The sequence below is a fragment of the Myotis yumanensis genome, unplaced genomic scaffold (assembly GCF_028538775.1).
Source record: "Myotis yumanensis isolate MYYU_CA2020_CCGP unplaced genomic scaffold, mMyoYum1.0.hap1 SCAF_4, whole genome shotgun sequence".
NCBI classification, from domain to species: Eukaryota; Metazoa; Chordata; class Mammalia; order Chiroptera; family Vespertilionidae; genus Myotis; species Myotis yumanensis.
The window spans coordinates 43517901-43532308 of NW_027223755.1; the positions used below are offsets into that span (position 1 = coordinate 43517901).

At 40.2% G+C, this 14408-nt stretch overlaps 1 protein-coding gene across 4 annotated transcripts in view; it reads left to right on the plus strand.

Annotated features, from left to right (window-relative positions):
- RASGRF2 (Ras protein specific guanine nucleotide releasing factor 2) overlaps window positions 1–14408 on the plus strand; it is a 186249-nt gene that overhangs the window by 61897 nt on the left and 109944 nt on the right. For all 4 annotated transcript variants that reach the window (XM_070412262.1, XM_070412264.1, XM_070412265.1 and 1 more), the window contains exons 2-4: window positions 3456–3562; window positions 11253–11400; window positions 13724–13813. In XM_070412262.1, coding sequence (XP_070268363.1) covers window positions 3456–3562; window positions 11253–11400; window positions 13724–13813 — 345 coding nt within the window. The remainder of the gene's footprint in view (window positions 1–3455; window positions 3563–11252; window positions 11401–13723; window positions 13814–14408) is intronic.

Consider the following 14408-nt stretch of genomic DNA (forward strand, 5'->3'; position numbering starts at 1 on the left):
CTGCTTCAGTAATGTAAAAGGTCTCTTTTGGTCATTTGTTTTTTCCTCTGCACTTCACTACGATGGTGCCTCAGTAAGCGGGACACACATGTCCTTGAGTGTGTGTGTGTGTGTGTGTGTGTGTGTGTGTGTGTGTGTGTATCAGAGTTTGGGGATTCCCCACTGGTGCCAACTGGTGTCTGGCATTGTTCTAAAGTGTAGCCGACATCTGTTGCTAAAGTGCAGGTCACCTGTAACATCTGGTCCAGAGTCTGGTAGGTCAGTCAGTGCCTGGCTGTCCATTTTGCTTACATGGTCCCACCTTGGCTCTTGCTGGGGCTGCATAGCACCCCCACAAGGTCTGATGGTGCCCTTCCCCCACAGCCCCCCCATAGTACACTTGGAATATCCACACTAGAACCTAGGGAGGCTCTGGATCAGAGGTCGCCAACCTTTTGGACCCCACAGACCACCAGTGGTCCCCGGATCACCGGTTGGCGACTGCTGCTCTGGATAGCTAAACTCAAAACTTAGGCCCTGTCTTTTGCTACCTGCTGTGACACCAGTTTTACTGATTTACATGACATGGTCACCACCCCATGTTGTCATGAGGATGGGGGTGGGGAAAGAGGACAGTCTGTGAGATGACATCCTGTAGATCCCCAAAGCGCAAGTGATACAGAAACTCCTTGTCTTTGGGCTTTGTCATCAACCCTTTTACCTCCTCACCATTTTATGTAATTTTAGCCCCCAGTGGGTACACCATATGGTCTCTGCCCCCTTTTGCTTTCTGTATCTACCTGGACACTTCTGCATGCTTCTCCTGTGTTCCCGACTCACCTGGACTTTCCTAGGTTATCCTGTCCCCCTTCTGGAGGGGCCGTTAACCTTCCACTTTGGGCTGTAATAGCCGCCAGGATACAAGGAGGGAGAGAGATCAGCTATAAGATACCGTGTTTCAAAGCTGTCATATCTGTCATCTGGGATACAGCTGTTGTGGTAGTCTAGGAGAGGGACAACAAAGCTGGACAGAACAGGCTCTGAGGAAGGAGCTTTGGTGAAACCAAATGTGGGGCTGAAGAGAGGGAGAAGTGGAGGGTGACTTTCATGTTCCTAGTTAGGACAACTGTTGGATAAAGATGTTCTTGACAGAGAAAAGACAGGAGGAGAAGGAATAGTCGTGAGGGCAGGGGATTGGAGGAGGAGCGTCAGGGAGTGGGAGGGAGGAAAGGAAGGCAGCAAGTGAGTTCCGTTTTAGACACAATTGTAGTGGGAGAAATTCGGGGCCCCCACTTGGGGGAGAATCTGCTTAGAGAAAAAAATTTGGGAACAGGAGAGACTATCCAGGAAGTAAAAGAAGAGACATCACTGTCATTTTAGATGCTGAATTTAAAAATATAAACAAGGTCATCACTCTCTTTTAATTCTTTCTTGCACTTCATGATGACTCAGTGCTTTGGAACCTCTAGTTCCTGCTGTGGGCAAGTTCAGAGGACACAGTGTCCACTGTGACTTTTGACCCCCTAGGGGACCTCTAAGAACCCAGGACACATAAATCCTTGGTATACAGAGTTCATATCAGAGTGTGGCCAGAAGATACAGAGAGAGTTTTGGTGAGTGGCTGAAAATCAATAATTTTCAGGTACATGCAGAGGCAGTGTTAGTTTTTGTGGTTGAGCTGAATTTTTCAAATTGAAATCCTGGAAACATAACTTGTATTTCTCAAAATTTTCCCCCTCATTGTTATGCCTGAGACATGGCTTAACCTTTCATGTACTCTGCTAACATAATTGCCATGCTGTCTTGTAAAGGTGGCTTTTAATTGTGCTCCTGAGCAGCAGCTGCTGATGAGTTGCTGGTTGCAGTCTTTCCATAGATTGGGCTGGTTCATTAATTGTTTCCTCTCGTTGGACTGGGCATCTGGGCTTGAATAGCCACTGATTTGTTATTGTATTGCATTTCCACTCTTTTTCTCCCAAATTTAAGTGGACCTTTATTGAATACAGTGCTAAACTCAATTCTTCCCCTTCTCAGTGGCCCTATCATTAGGTCCCCCCCACCCCGCCCCCGCCCCCAATTCATAGCATTTAGTCCTCTGATTGCGCAAGAGGTTTAAGAACTAAAGATGGCTTGTCATTCATGGGGCTCAGGCCTGCCAGCAGGGGGTGGGGGGGGGGGGGGTGTCAGTGCCATGGATTATCACAGGCATGGCCCTGTCCTCCACTGGCTGCTGATTTATGCCCAGGTAACCTGCAAAGTCTCTTAGCCTTTTATTCTTCTTTTTTGGTGCTCAACACTCTTATCTCCAGGATTATTGTTCTCAATGTTTTCAATTCATTTGAGTATTTAACTGTCACACAGAAGTTTGGGGGTGGGGTGGAAAGGTGGGACAACAGAAGGAACCCTGTGTTTTGGTCTCTGGTTCTCCCTCTCAGAGCAGCTCTGTGGGGCTGTTCTTTTCATGCCCCAGGATGAAGTCTTGGGCAGGCCCAGTGAATTTTCTGGTCATTCTCATAATAAAAATTTCTACAGTCATATTTCCCTCCCAGACAGCCTCAGTTTGGTAATTAATATGTCCAGCCTGAAGTAGATTGGTTTAAGTTGAAATCTTCTCCTACCTCTGACTCAGATTTTAGATTTAGTTTGTCAAATTGGACACCTGGCACTCCTCCCCAAACCTATTCCACAAAAAACCTATTTATTGAAATACATTGAAATTATAGACTAATTTATTTTTAGAGGTGATAAACATTTTTTATACTTGTTAAGCATTTTTAAAAAAATATTTCCTTGCTATTGCAAATGCTGTGTTTTCAAGATTAAGTTTCCTGATTGTTGGTATTGTACCAAAGTGTAATAAATTTTTATATACTGATTTTATATTCAACAATTTTGCTGGATGTTCTTATCCTAATAATTTTCAATGACTTTTAATATAGATAATTATATCATCTGTGAATATGATTTTTTCTTTGCTCCCATTTCTTGCGCCTTTTTTTCTTTGATATTTCTATGTTGCCCTCCAGACAGAATTGGTAAATAGCAGTGGTGATAATTGCCATCCTTTCCTTCCTTTTGATGTTAGAGCCGTTGCTTGTAATAGTTCAGCATTAGGTAAAATGCCTGTAGTAAATTTCTGGCAGATACCTTTTGTCAGGTTCATAAATTTCACTTTCTAGTTTGCAAGGAATTTTATGCATGTGTTTGTGCAGAATTTTATCAAATACCTTCTCTGCATCTAATGAGATATTGTGGGTTGACTCTTGCTGAAGGGGTGTTAAGATGCAACCTATTGTATCTTCTAGGTACAAAGTCATTGCTAACTGGGACTGGGAGAGATTTTACATTTTGAAATATGATTTACATAATGCAAATGCATTTTGTAAACATATACCCTTTGTGGGGAAATACCATGTTGCTATGCTGTCATGCTTGAAATATAAAACTAAATGTTGTTTGCTTGTTTTTCTCTTCAGTATTACTTTACTGTCCTCTTTGGCCATGAAGGTCAGAAACCACTGGAGCTGCGCTGTGAGGAGCAGCAGGACGGTAAAGAGTGGATGGAGGCCATTCACCAAGCCAGGTATGGGCTCACATCCTCTGTGTGACACCGGATTGTCTGGGTCTTTCATTGGGATGTCACTGTCGGTGGTAGCTTTGGAAGAACTTGCAGTTCCAAGATGAGTTACCCCTCAATACTTCCCCCTTAGTCATGTGTGAGATGATTCTTTGAGTTTTCTAGGGTTATTTTTTCTAGCTAAAGAAAGGCAATAGATATAACAATAGCAATGATAACAGGTCGCTTTTGTGGATTTGTTCCTATGTACCAGGCACTGTTCTATGTGCGTCTCAGTTGAGGAATTTATTAAAATGTGTTGATTGACTTATCTTTTCAACGGCCTATGAGAAAGGTACCTCTTTTACTCCCTCTAGGAAGCGGAGGCCTGGAAAGGCAGTGTGTTTGCCTGAGGTGGCACAGATAGGGCGTGGCAGAGCTGGGGTCTGGGCCCAGCCCTGTGGAGCCTGGTTACCAGGAAATGTGATGCCAGCCTCTGTCCAGGGAAACAGAAGAGTATGATTTTACTTCCTCCTAAGAAATACCAGGAAGATGGAAAGGAACACACTTGGCCTAAAAAGGGAACCAGAAATAAAAAACGCAGGCAGACCTCTCTCTTTATTTTCATATTCAATTCCGAAATCCCACCCATTTTTTTTTTTTGCTTCAAATGGCTCCCTTGCTCACAGCTTTTTGCCTGTCCCCTCCCTTATCTAGGCTCTCCTCACTCCACAACTCCCTGCTCACATCCCCAGTATATCAGTGGCAAAACATGAGCTAGGGCACACTTCCTTTTTCTTCACCTGCTATGCCCTCCCTTCTAAATGTCCATACGTGTTGCTTCCACCCCTTCATGGAACCTCCTCCCACACGTCAGTTCTCACTGGCCCCCTTGTCCAGATTGCTGAATCACTTGCATTATTACATGTGGAATATTTAACAATTACTGCAATTTAGGTTATTTTATTTTATTTTTTTTACATATTTCATGTGTGAGATTTCTGTTTCCTGAGCTGTGTCTTGAGAGTGAGGAAGAGAATGAGGACACATTCATTTCTGAATGAAGCACAGGCTAATTGTACAGTAGATGATCAGGAAATATCTTCAGATGGATTATAAAGACAATGAGAATGTTCTGAGTGAGTTTAGACTGATCTTTTAACCCTTGAAACTTTTCTCCGAAAGTCTCCTCCCGTCCCCTCTTCTTCCTTCTTCTTTTTATTGACCATCTCCTCTGTGGCAGGCAGTACGATAAGTGCTTCACCTACTTACCAGTCTTTATTCCTCACAGCTACCCAGGAGGGTATTATTAATCCCATTTTACACATGAGAAAACAGAGGTTCATGATGATTAAGCAGATTGGCCAAGATCTAACACAAAGTTGTTTAGCTTCAGAGCTGAGATTTAAACCCAAGTCAATCAGACTCCAGAACCTTTAATTAATGTGCAGTATCGCACCTCTCTTCGTTATTGTCTCTTTCTCTTCAGTTCTTCCCTTTTCCATTTCTTTTTCTTTTCCTTGATTCAGAGATGGAACTGGATTTATGTGAGGTCAGGGTTGAGAGCATAAGGTGCTAGTTCCAAAATATTTCAGTTCCTTTTCTCCAAAATATTTCTCAAAGATGTACAGGGGTGGCGACTAAATGCTGTTCTCCAGGTGGGACTTGGGGGCAGCTTGCTGGCATCATGATCTAGGCACACTGTTCAGCTGTCTTTGCTCTCAGTGGCTCTGACTGAGGGTTTTGCTCCAGAGTTAGAACTAATGTAGAATGACTTGCTGTAGAAAAAGGTCAGGGCTTCAAAGGTAAAAGAAGTATCAAGTTGGCAAGGTAGAGCCCTTGGGTCATTTCCAGACACAATCTTTGTCACCACTTGTGTTCCCTTCTACCTGGGAATTAAAGTGAAGTAAATAATTTAAAACGTGTATTTGCCTATCTTTTTCATTCCAGAAAAGCCAGGCACTACTAGTAACCAAATACAGAGTATAAATTACTTTTAAAATGGTGAGATTTCAAGTAATAGATTTTTTTCTATATCATAAGAACTGTCATATAAGTGGAAGTGAGTTGGTAGCTATGCAGGATTGATTGGCAAATGATCAAAACCAGGGCATGTGTAATCTTGTTAGGAAACAGACTTTAGAAACACTTCAGTGGTTTAGATAACCAAATGGTAAAAATTCTCTTCTCTTTGGATTTGAAGATTTGGTTAATAATTGATCTTTTGTCCTGATGTTCTCACTTTTTGGTCCATTATATTTACGTTTCCTTTGACTTGAAGCCCAGGGTTAGGTTCTTTGATGGCTTCCTTTTCATCTGTTTTATACCTGAGTTCTTCTATTTGACTTTTTTGCACTGTGATGCTTCTTTAATTTTTGTTTTTTAAACCAGGGAAGTTGATAACTGTTCCATTAAGTTGAGTTCTTGGTGTAATCTTGGATCTGTGAAATTCATCCTGACTTTGTTAATACGTGAGCAGAGCCAGAACGTTAATGAAACTGATTCAGAGGAAGAACTTGTCAGCCATGTTTGCTTGGCATTGTGCTAATTAAAACAATTGGTTGGTTGACTAAATATTTCACCTTTAGAGGACAGTTTGATGGCATTAATTAGGTACTGCTGCCTTATTAATAGAAAATGCTCAATAATTATGATTTCATTGATCCTTCTTTGTAAAAGCCCGAGCTTTTGATTAACTAATGACTGAGCTGAGTTCTTTTTCTGAGCAACAATCTTCCTGCAGATACTACACAGAAACAGGGACTGGTCAGAACCCCTCTCTTGGTCACTGCTGTTTTCCTGGGATGGCTTCTCAGTACCAGGCCGGATGTGCTGTCTTTTTGTGCCATGAAAATCACATTCTTGCTGCTGGCTTTTGTACTCAGAGCTGAATCTACTTGCCCCAGCTGGCTTTGAGAAGCCCTTTGGGTCATTTTCTGAGATGTAGAGTTGGATTCTCCCTTAGACCTGGCTCAGGGAAAAATTGTTTTGGAAATAAAATTCTCATTTGAAGGTTTGACCTGGTCCAGAAAGCTTGTTTTACACTTTTGCTTGTAGTTGGCCATTATTGTATTTTGAGAACACTGACACATTTAAAGATAATTTAATCACATATTACTGGCCCCAGTTCATGAGAAACTGCTAGCAAGACTGAGTCTTAATTTCATCTGAATGATGTGAAGCCAAAGTATTTTAATAGCAATGAAGTCTGTGCTTTTTCCATAAGTGGTCTGCTAATTGGGTATGAAACTTTGGATATTTCCAATAACCTGATACTTCATCTTTGTTCTCTTGGTCAAATCTGTCCACCATGGTTGATTTAGTTATAGACATTAGGACAATCAAAAACACTAACTCAGTTGATTGTGGATCCCTAGGGCTCATAGGCTGCAAAGACAATGTACAGTCATTGTACAGGGGACAGCTTAGGAGAGGAGAGCTGGCTGCAGAGAGAGAGGAGATTAGCGAGAGTGATATAGTGTTAGAACCTCATGCTAATGTGATACATAAAAAATAATTGATTAGTCAGTGGGGTGGAACTATTGATATAAGACAATTTGAGAGCCAGAAAAAAACGGGAAGGGGTAATGCTGAAGCAGCCGTGAGTAAAGAATGCTCCGGAGGCCTGGTGCAGCTTATTGGGCGGCTGCTGCCAGGCCAAGAACTGCTACGTGGGGCACTGCACTGTCATCCAGGATCAGATTTTCCCAATTCCCAGAGACACTGTTGTACCCTGAGAGGAGGAATGTTGTTCATAAGAGTTTTCTCAATTAAATTGAGCATAATCCTGGAGCTAGTAGCAGTTTTCTTTAGTTACTTGTTATATGACTTTTCAGTTTGAGTTTTACTCTAGTTCTAATTCTTTATATCTCATTAGCATATTAGCTATAATATTACTTTCTCTTTCATAAGTATGTCTTTAATCAAAGTAACTAGGACAAGGTTCTGGCCCATCTAATAATTCTTTGTTCAGCAAATAGAATTTTTATTCTTCTTTAAAAATAATTAAGGCTTATGATTTTATACTGTGCCTTTGACTGGACTCTTCAGGATTTTATTGGAATGTTTCCATTGATCCTATATGAAATAGTGGTGGTTTGGGTTTGATTATAAATATTACACATGAATATTTTACATATTTGTACATATACCTCAAACTTGCCATCTGCTGGTATTTGACAGATGAGTTGGCTTTTGGCATGTTGATTTAATGGCTTAATTTTATTACTTCCTTTTCCTCCTGCCACCCCCGCTCCCCCCCCCCCCCCCCCCGCCCCAGTGGACATTAAACTAAATAAAAAACAAACAGCACAGAATTAATGAATAGGTTAGGCAAAAAATTATTAAGCTTGAGCATTTTCTAGCAACTAGAAAATGTAATCAGATGAAACCTATATTGGAAGTTTAGAAGAGAAATACCAAACCTCTGAAGTGTCTTACACTGAAAGGAAGCCATACTTGCATGCTCAGTTGATTTGATGCAATTCTGAGGTAGACATTTATTTACTAGTGGGAAACACAAAGAAAGCTTTGTGATATAACTTTGAGAGAATATCTCAGTAAGAGTAGTTAGGGATCTAAGGAGACCCAATGAAATAACTCGAATAACTTTAAAATTACAAAAAATGAAAATTATTGTGTGAAGAACAAGCCATGGAAATAAATCATATTAGACGGTGTGTTTTTTGTCATTTGACAATGACTTTTCATTTGAATGAATATTTTGTGCCAACTCCATGTCAGGTGCTAGACACCATGTAGGTGCTGGGCCAATCTTTAACATTTTTACTTCGATTATTGTGGAACCTCCAACTAGCTTCCCTCACTTCAACCCCTGCTTTTGTCCTTTCTGTCTCAGCAGCCAGTGTGATCCTGTTAAAAAGTCAGATCTTGCCATGCCTTCTATCCAAGCTCTGGCATCTTATGCAGGATGAAAACCTGAGATTTTCTATTATTTTACAGAGTCCTTCATGCTTTAGAATCCTGTTCCCTTGTTTACTTTTATTATTTATTCTCTATCTATAAACTTTTAAACATTTAGCTCCTTTGCTCTAAATTTAAGCCTCTGTTGATTCTGAAAATTAAAAAGCAACAAGGGGCATTTACATCCTGTTATACAAATATTGTGTACCAAAGTATCAAGGTTGATGTTTGGTCCCATGGCGAATAAAAGGTAGTCACATGCAATTGAATATTTCCTCCTTCAAGGAGAATCTTGCATGTGTTAACTTCTCATGTCTTTCTAGCTTCCTTTATTTTCTCTGGCTTGTATTCTTGCATTCCATGTCATCTTATGTCTTTGTTTTCTGTTCTATCTGGTTGGGAAAACTCATAATTTTTCTCCTGTTGTAAGTGTGGAGGTTGCCAAACTGTTTTTGTTTGTTTGTTTGTTTGGAACTGGCACTAAGTCTGTTGATTGGTTGCCTGGGGTAGGAATTTAAATTAAAAGTATTTTCCCTTAAATTCTCTATTGTGATATAGCATCTCAAGTTACAGATTGAGAAGTATGCCATCTTGATTCTCACTTTCTTTAGATTATCAGTGGTTTCTCTTTGGAAGCTTTTATAATTTTTTCTCTACCCTTAGAGCTCTGATATTTTACCAAGACGTGTCCAGGTATGAATTGTTTTCATTTATCCTGTCTAGATTACATTTTATATTTGAACTGTGCCATGTTCAGTTCAGGGAAGGTTTCTTTCATGTTTTGATGCTTCCCTCCACGTCCCCTCCCCCCCCCCCCCCCCCTGCCCCACACACACACATCACAGTCTCTGTTGTTTTCCTTCTCGAACTTTCATACGACAGCTAGTAGACTTCTTGGATCTATACTCCATATTGCTCAATTTTTCTTTTATTTCCAATCTCTTTGTATTTTTGTTCAATGTTCTTTATCTCACCAACTACCCAGCTTCGTTTTCAGCCATGTCTGGTGTATTGCTTAGCACATTCATTGACCTGTAAACTAGAAAGCTGACAGGAACCAGGTAGTCATTATTTTTCTGACTCAGACTTTCTGTGTCTCCTGTCTCTACTCTTCTGAATATCCGCTATTCTTTTCTCTCTTGGAAGACTCACCTTTTTTTGCCATAGATGTGGCCAAATACTGCTGCCCAACAATGCCAACCTGTTTCCAAGTTCAGATCTTCTCAGTTCAAGCAAATAGATAAGAGGCACAATCCCAGATTCTAGGGAGAAAGAATCTAAGTGGGTTAGCTTGGGCCAGTTATATCCTCTTAGGCCAGTTTAATGTGGTCATTAAGGGCAGGTTTTGTGGTACAAACATAGCTGCTAGGGCCCACATTCTCAAAGATGTAAGTGGGTAGAAGATTGGGCTTATATCTCAAAACATATCTGCTGCAATATTCTTGTTTATATCCAGTGCACTATTTCTCACTAGAGAAAGTTTAGCTTGTGGTTAAGAACATGGGCTTAGAGTCAGACAGACCTTGATTGGAATCCCACTCAGCCCTGCCACCTACTAGCTGTCTGACCTCTGAGGATCAGATTCTTTCTCTGTACAATTGGGATGATAAAACATATCTTCTCGGGTTACTGGGAGGATGAGATGAGAATATGTATGGTATTCCCTACACATTCAGTAAATAGAAACTATTGTTAATTATTGCTATTGTTATACCGTTTGGGAAAGATTATGTGAATGGAAGAACATCCATTTTACCACCTTGAATAGTGCAAGAAGATCTGGAGACAAAATTTAGATGCCACAGACTGGCATAGTCAATAAAAATCTCACAGTGAGTTTGCCTTTATCACATTTGATCAAAGAAATGGACATGGATTAGAATTCATCGGTTCTCAACCTGTGGGTCATGACCCCTTTGGCGGTCGAACGACCCTTTCACAGGGGTCGCCTAAGACCATCCTGCATATCAGATATTTACATTATGATTCATAACAGTAGCAACATTACAGTTATGAAGTAGCAACGAAAATAATTTTATGGCTGGGTCACAACATGAGGAACTGTATTTAAAGGGCCAGAAGGTTGAGAACCACTGGGTTAGATTGTTGGAATTAGGGCTCAAAGAATCTATACTTATTTCCAAAATTAAATTTTTTACTTCTGTTGCTTCTGAAAGTGCAAGGGTAGTCGGTGGTCTCAAAACCCTAAACAGCTAAGCAAGGCTGGTGGTTGTTGGTACATTCATCATAGTTCTTTTCAGCCAGTGCCAATCCTGTTGATTGTTTCATTTATGCTGCTTGGTGGCAAGTCTGTTCTGATTGGCTAGTGCCTTACCCAGTGAAATATTTTGAATATCATCCCTGGAAATCAAGTATGTGCCATCAATTCAAAAGACTTCAGTTTCATTGTTTAAAAAGATGTACTATTTTCTTTATAAAACAATAGATTTCCCTTGCACTTTTCTCACTGATGTGCTAAAATTGTGGGTGGCAGCTGTCCTTAAATGAACTCTAATAAAAAATATGTAAAATGATAGTGATTCAATTTCTATATAGTTAAAGGATGCCAAACATAAGCCAAAAGTTAAATGAACTCTGTGAAAACAATATATGTAAAATGATTATGATTCAACTTCTTTATAGATGGGGGATACCAAATGTAAACCAAAGTTAATGTTTACATAAAGTAAAGTTAGCCAAACAAGCTATGCTGCATCTTAAAATGTAGTGCATGCTTTTCTAAATGGAACTATAGTAGAACAATACCTCAATGACTAACTACTTTTCTCCCAAGTTATGCAGACATTTTGATTGAGAGGGAAGTGTTAATGCAGAAGTACATTCATCTAGTTCAGATCGTAGAGACAGAAAAAATTGCAGCTAACCAACTACGGCATCAACTCGAAGATCAAGATACCGAAATCGAAAGGCTTAAATCAGAGGTACTTCCCAGTTGATGGATTCTTTCTCATTGTTTCATGTGTACTGTCATCTGCGTATGGTTACGTAAGGCCTATCAGGGTAAATTTTTAATCCCAAACTTAGTTTCTATGCTTTCAACACACATGGCCAAACTACTGATCTCCATTAGGAATGACTGTCCATGTTAAAATTATGGCAAATATGCTTCAATAAAAAATCAGGATTATAGGCTGTTTTTTAATGATTTGTGCTCCTGATATCCTTTCATTTGATCAGATATGCAGAGTTGACTACAATATTTAACTATTTCCAGATGGACTCCTAGGGTAATGGTAATTGTGGATCTGTCATAGATTCAATTAAACCCAAATGATAACTAAAGAAGGACAAAAAATGAATTCATAATGACTTTCCTTTTTCTAGATCTCAGGAGTCCAACGTCTCCTCTCTAGAATTTTGAAAAACACGTTTAAAGTAAAATATAAGACATTTGTTAGGGTGCATTTTTTTCCTGAAGTTGGAATTCCTACATCCCTCTTCTTCCCCCACCCCATTAGCATGAACTTCAAGCTCTGTATTCCTAGGTAGTGAGACTGATACCAGGTTAGAGCGGAAGGTGGTCTAGTGTCTGCAACAATGGCAGTGTGCCTGGTCCTCCCTCTTTCCAAGAAGCCTGTGTGTGTGTGTGTGTGTGTGTGTGTGTGTGTGTGTGTGTGTGTACTATATATATACCTTTTCTTGCTCTCTTGTCATTCCTCATGGGAAGTGTTCAATAGTTAAATATTTGAAGAGGAATGTAGAAAATGAGTTTTCCCCCCTCTTTCTGACCAGCAGTGCATTAGTATCTCTTAGCTTCGAAAAGAAGAATAGGATAGAATGAAACCTACTACTAATTATATCCTTGTTGACAGAAATAATTCAGGTTCCTCAGCCTTGGTAACTTTATCACTTTTCTGGTATTGGACAACATTTTCTTCTTCATTTCCTCACATCTGTCTCTTAGACATACTCTGTGAATCCTGTGAGGGGTTTCACCTCCTGCTGCCTGTGTACATCACCTCCAGTGTATAGAGCATGGGCATAAGCTGGTTCCATCTGGGATCTGCTTGCTTCTCCGGTGATGATAAGTTGCAGATCATGCTCACCATATCATTAGTGTTGTTCACTTCCCGATTCAACCCTGAAATCTGATATAGTGAAAAAACAACAGAAAACTTAACAAACCTGCCTTTTAAATACTATATCAGGCACTGTAATTTAAAACAAAATTATTGTGTTCTTTCTTTGCCACAGTAAGCTAGAGCAGATGCTTGTCTGCTAAGTGAAAGAGGTTAGCATTTCCTCTATAAGAGAAACTCAGCACCAAGCGATGTTCCCCAATATTTATCTGTGTGTGCTTCTCTGTATTCACTACATTCTATTTTAGTCTGAATATAGACTGCAGTTAAGAACTGTCAGTAGCAGGTATGTCTTGTGTGGTTGCTTGACAAGAGACATAATTTATTTTCTACTCCTTTTATTTTCCCACTTCTCTGCCAGAACATGGTGGAGATGTATATCTAGTCCTGGGGATAAAATGTAGACAGTTCAGAGGGAGCAATTATGATCCCGTAGCTCTGTGTTTACTTGTTAGTAAATCTATAAAGGTTCTTCCATTTGTAAGAGCCTGCAATAGAGTGGCAGTCCAGTGAATTTTATTACTCAATGCAGTTGAGAGGCCATCTGGTCTTGAGTTGCCCCTCGCAGGTTACAGAATTGAGCTGGAGATAGAAAAAGGTCCCAGGTTGTTTCAATCCTTTTTATGTTTTAACCTTTTCTTGGCCGGCTGGGACCAACCTTATGGGTCTGAAGCTCCCAATGCAGTTACTGTTTCCCCAAGGAGATCTGTGAGTCTGCTGTACTGTGTGTAGTTGGACGGCCACAGGCTAATTATTCCCCCGGGCAAGCATGAGCATTGAGCTGAGTGTCATTGCATTTGGAGACCACAGGACATTTCAGGCAGCTTCCTTTAGCAAGATGGTTGACATGTCCCTCAGCTCCTGAGAAGGCCTGGCTTGGTCATCACTGGCCGTTAGGGTGGTGTTTGGTCCAACATTTCCTAACTCAGATCCCAGTTCACGCTTCCACAGGCACTTCTTATAATAACTTGTTAGTAACAAACCAATACAGGCTTGGGGTGAAGTTCATGCTTCCCCTGCCACGGCACCAAAGGCAGAGAGAGTGAATAAAAACTGAATGTTTCCCGAGGATCTCAAAAGCTACCTTGTAGGCATGACTTCTTATGAGTTATGGCAATAATCCAGTATTTTCCAGTTCATGAAATGGACCTATTTTGTGTTCTAGATTATTGCTCTTAATAAAACCAAGGAAAGAATGCGGCCTTACCAAAGCAATCAAGAAGAGGATGATCCAGACATCAAAAAGATAAAAAAGGTAGGATGCTACGGGTTTCCAGCTGCGGAGTAGCACAGCGACCAGTTGTTTTGTAATAATGTCTTTGTCACCCTGTCCCTGGGCTGAGAACCTTGGTGTTTCTGTTCTAATGGCTCTGAGATTTGCCCTTTAGAGTGATCAGACATGACTACTTTTTGGGAAAAGTTTCAGCTTGAGATTTCTGCCCCGTCCTGAGAATCCCCTTCTGGATTCTGTGGGAAGGACATTAAGATAATAGTGTTCCCCCGTTGGGTTACTTAGGTGCTGTTTAACCTTCTAATTTTATACTGCTTCTTATTTTGGGGGAGTGTTTTTTAAATTACATTCAAACATATTTCTTTTAGCATAGTCTTTAGTGCTTAATTTTTTTGAACACGTGAGAAGATTAGGTAAATCACTACATCTGCTCAGATTTTTGGTTTATTATTGTTTCTTTCTTGTACAACATCCACAAAATCAGCAGATCCTTTCCATCTTACTGTTATGTATAACTGTACAACTTTTGTAATTAACCAGACACTGGTGCTCAGTCTAGTCTACTGTGTTTGCCTTAGGTCATCTAGGTTTTGAGTTCGGTATTCTTAATAGTTCTGTG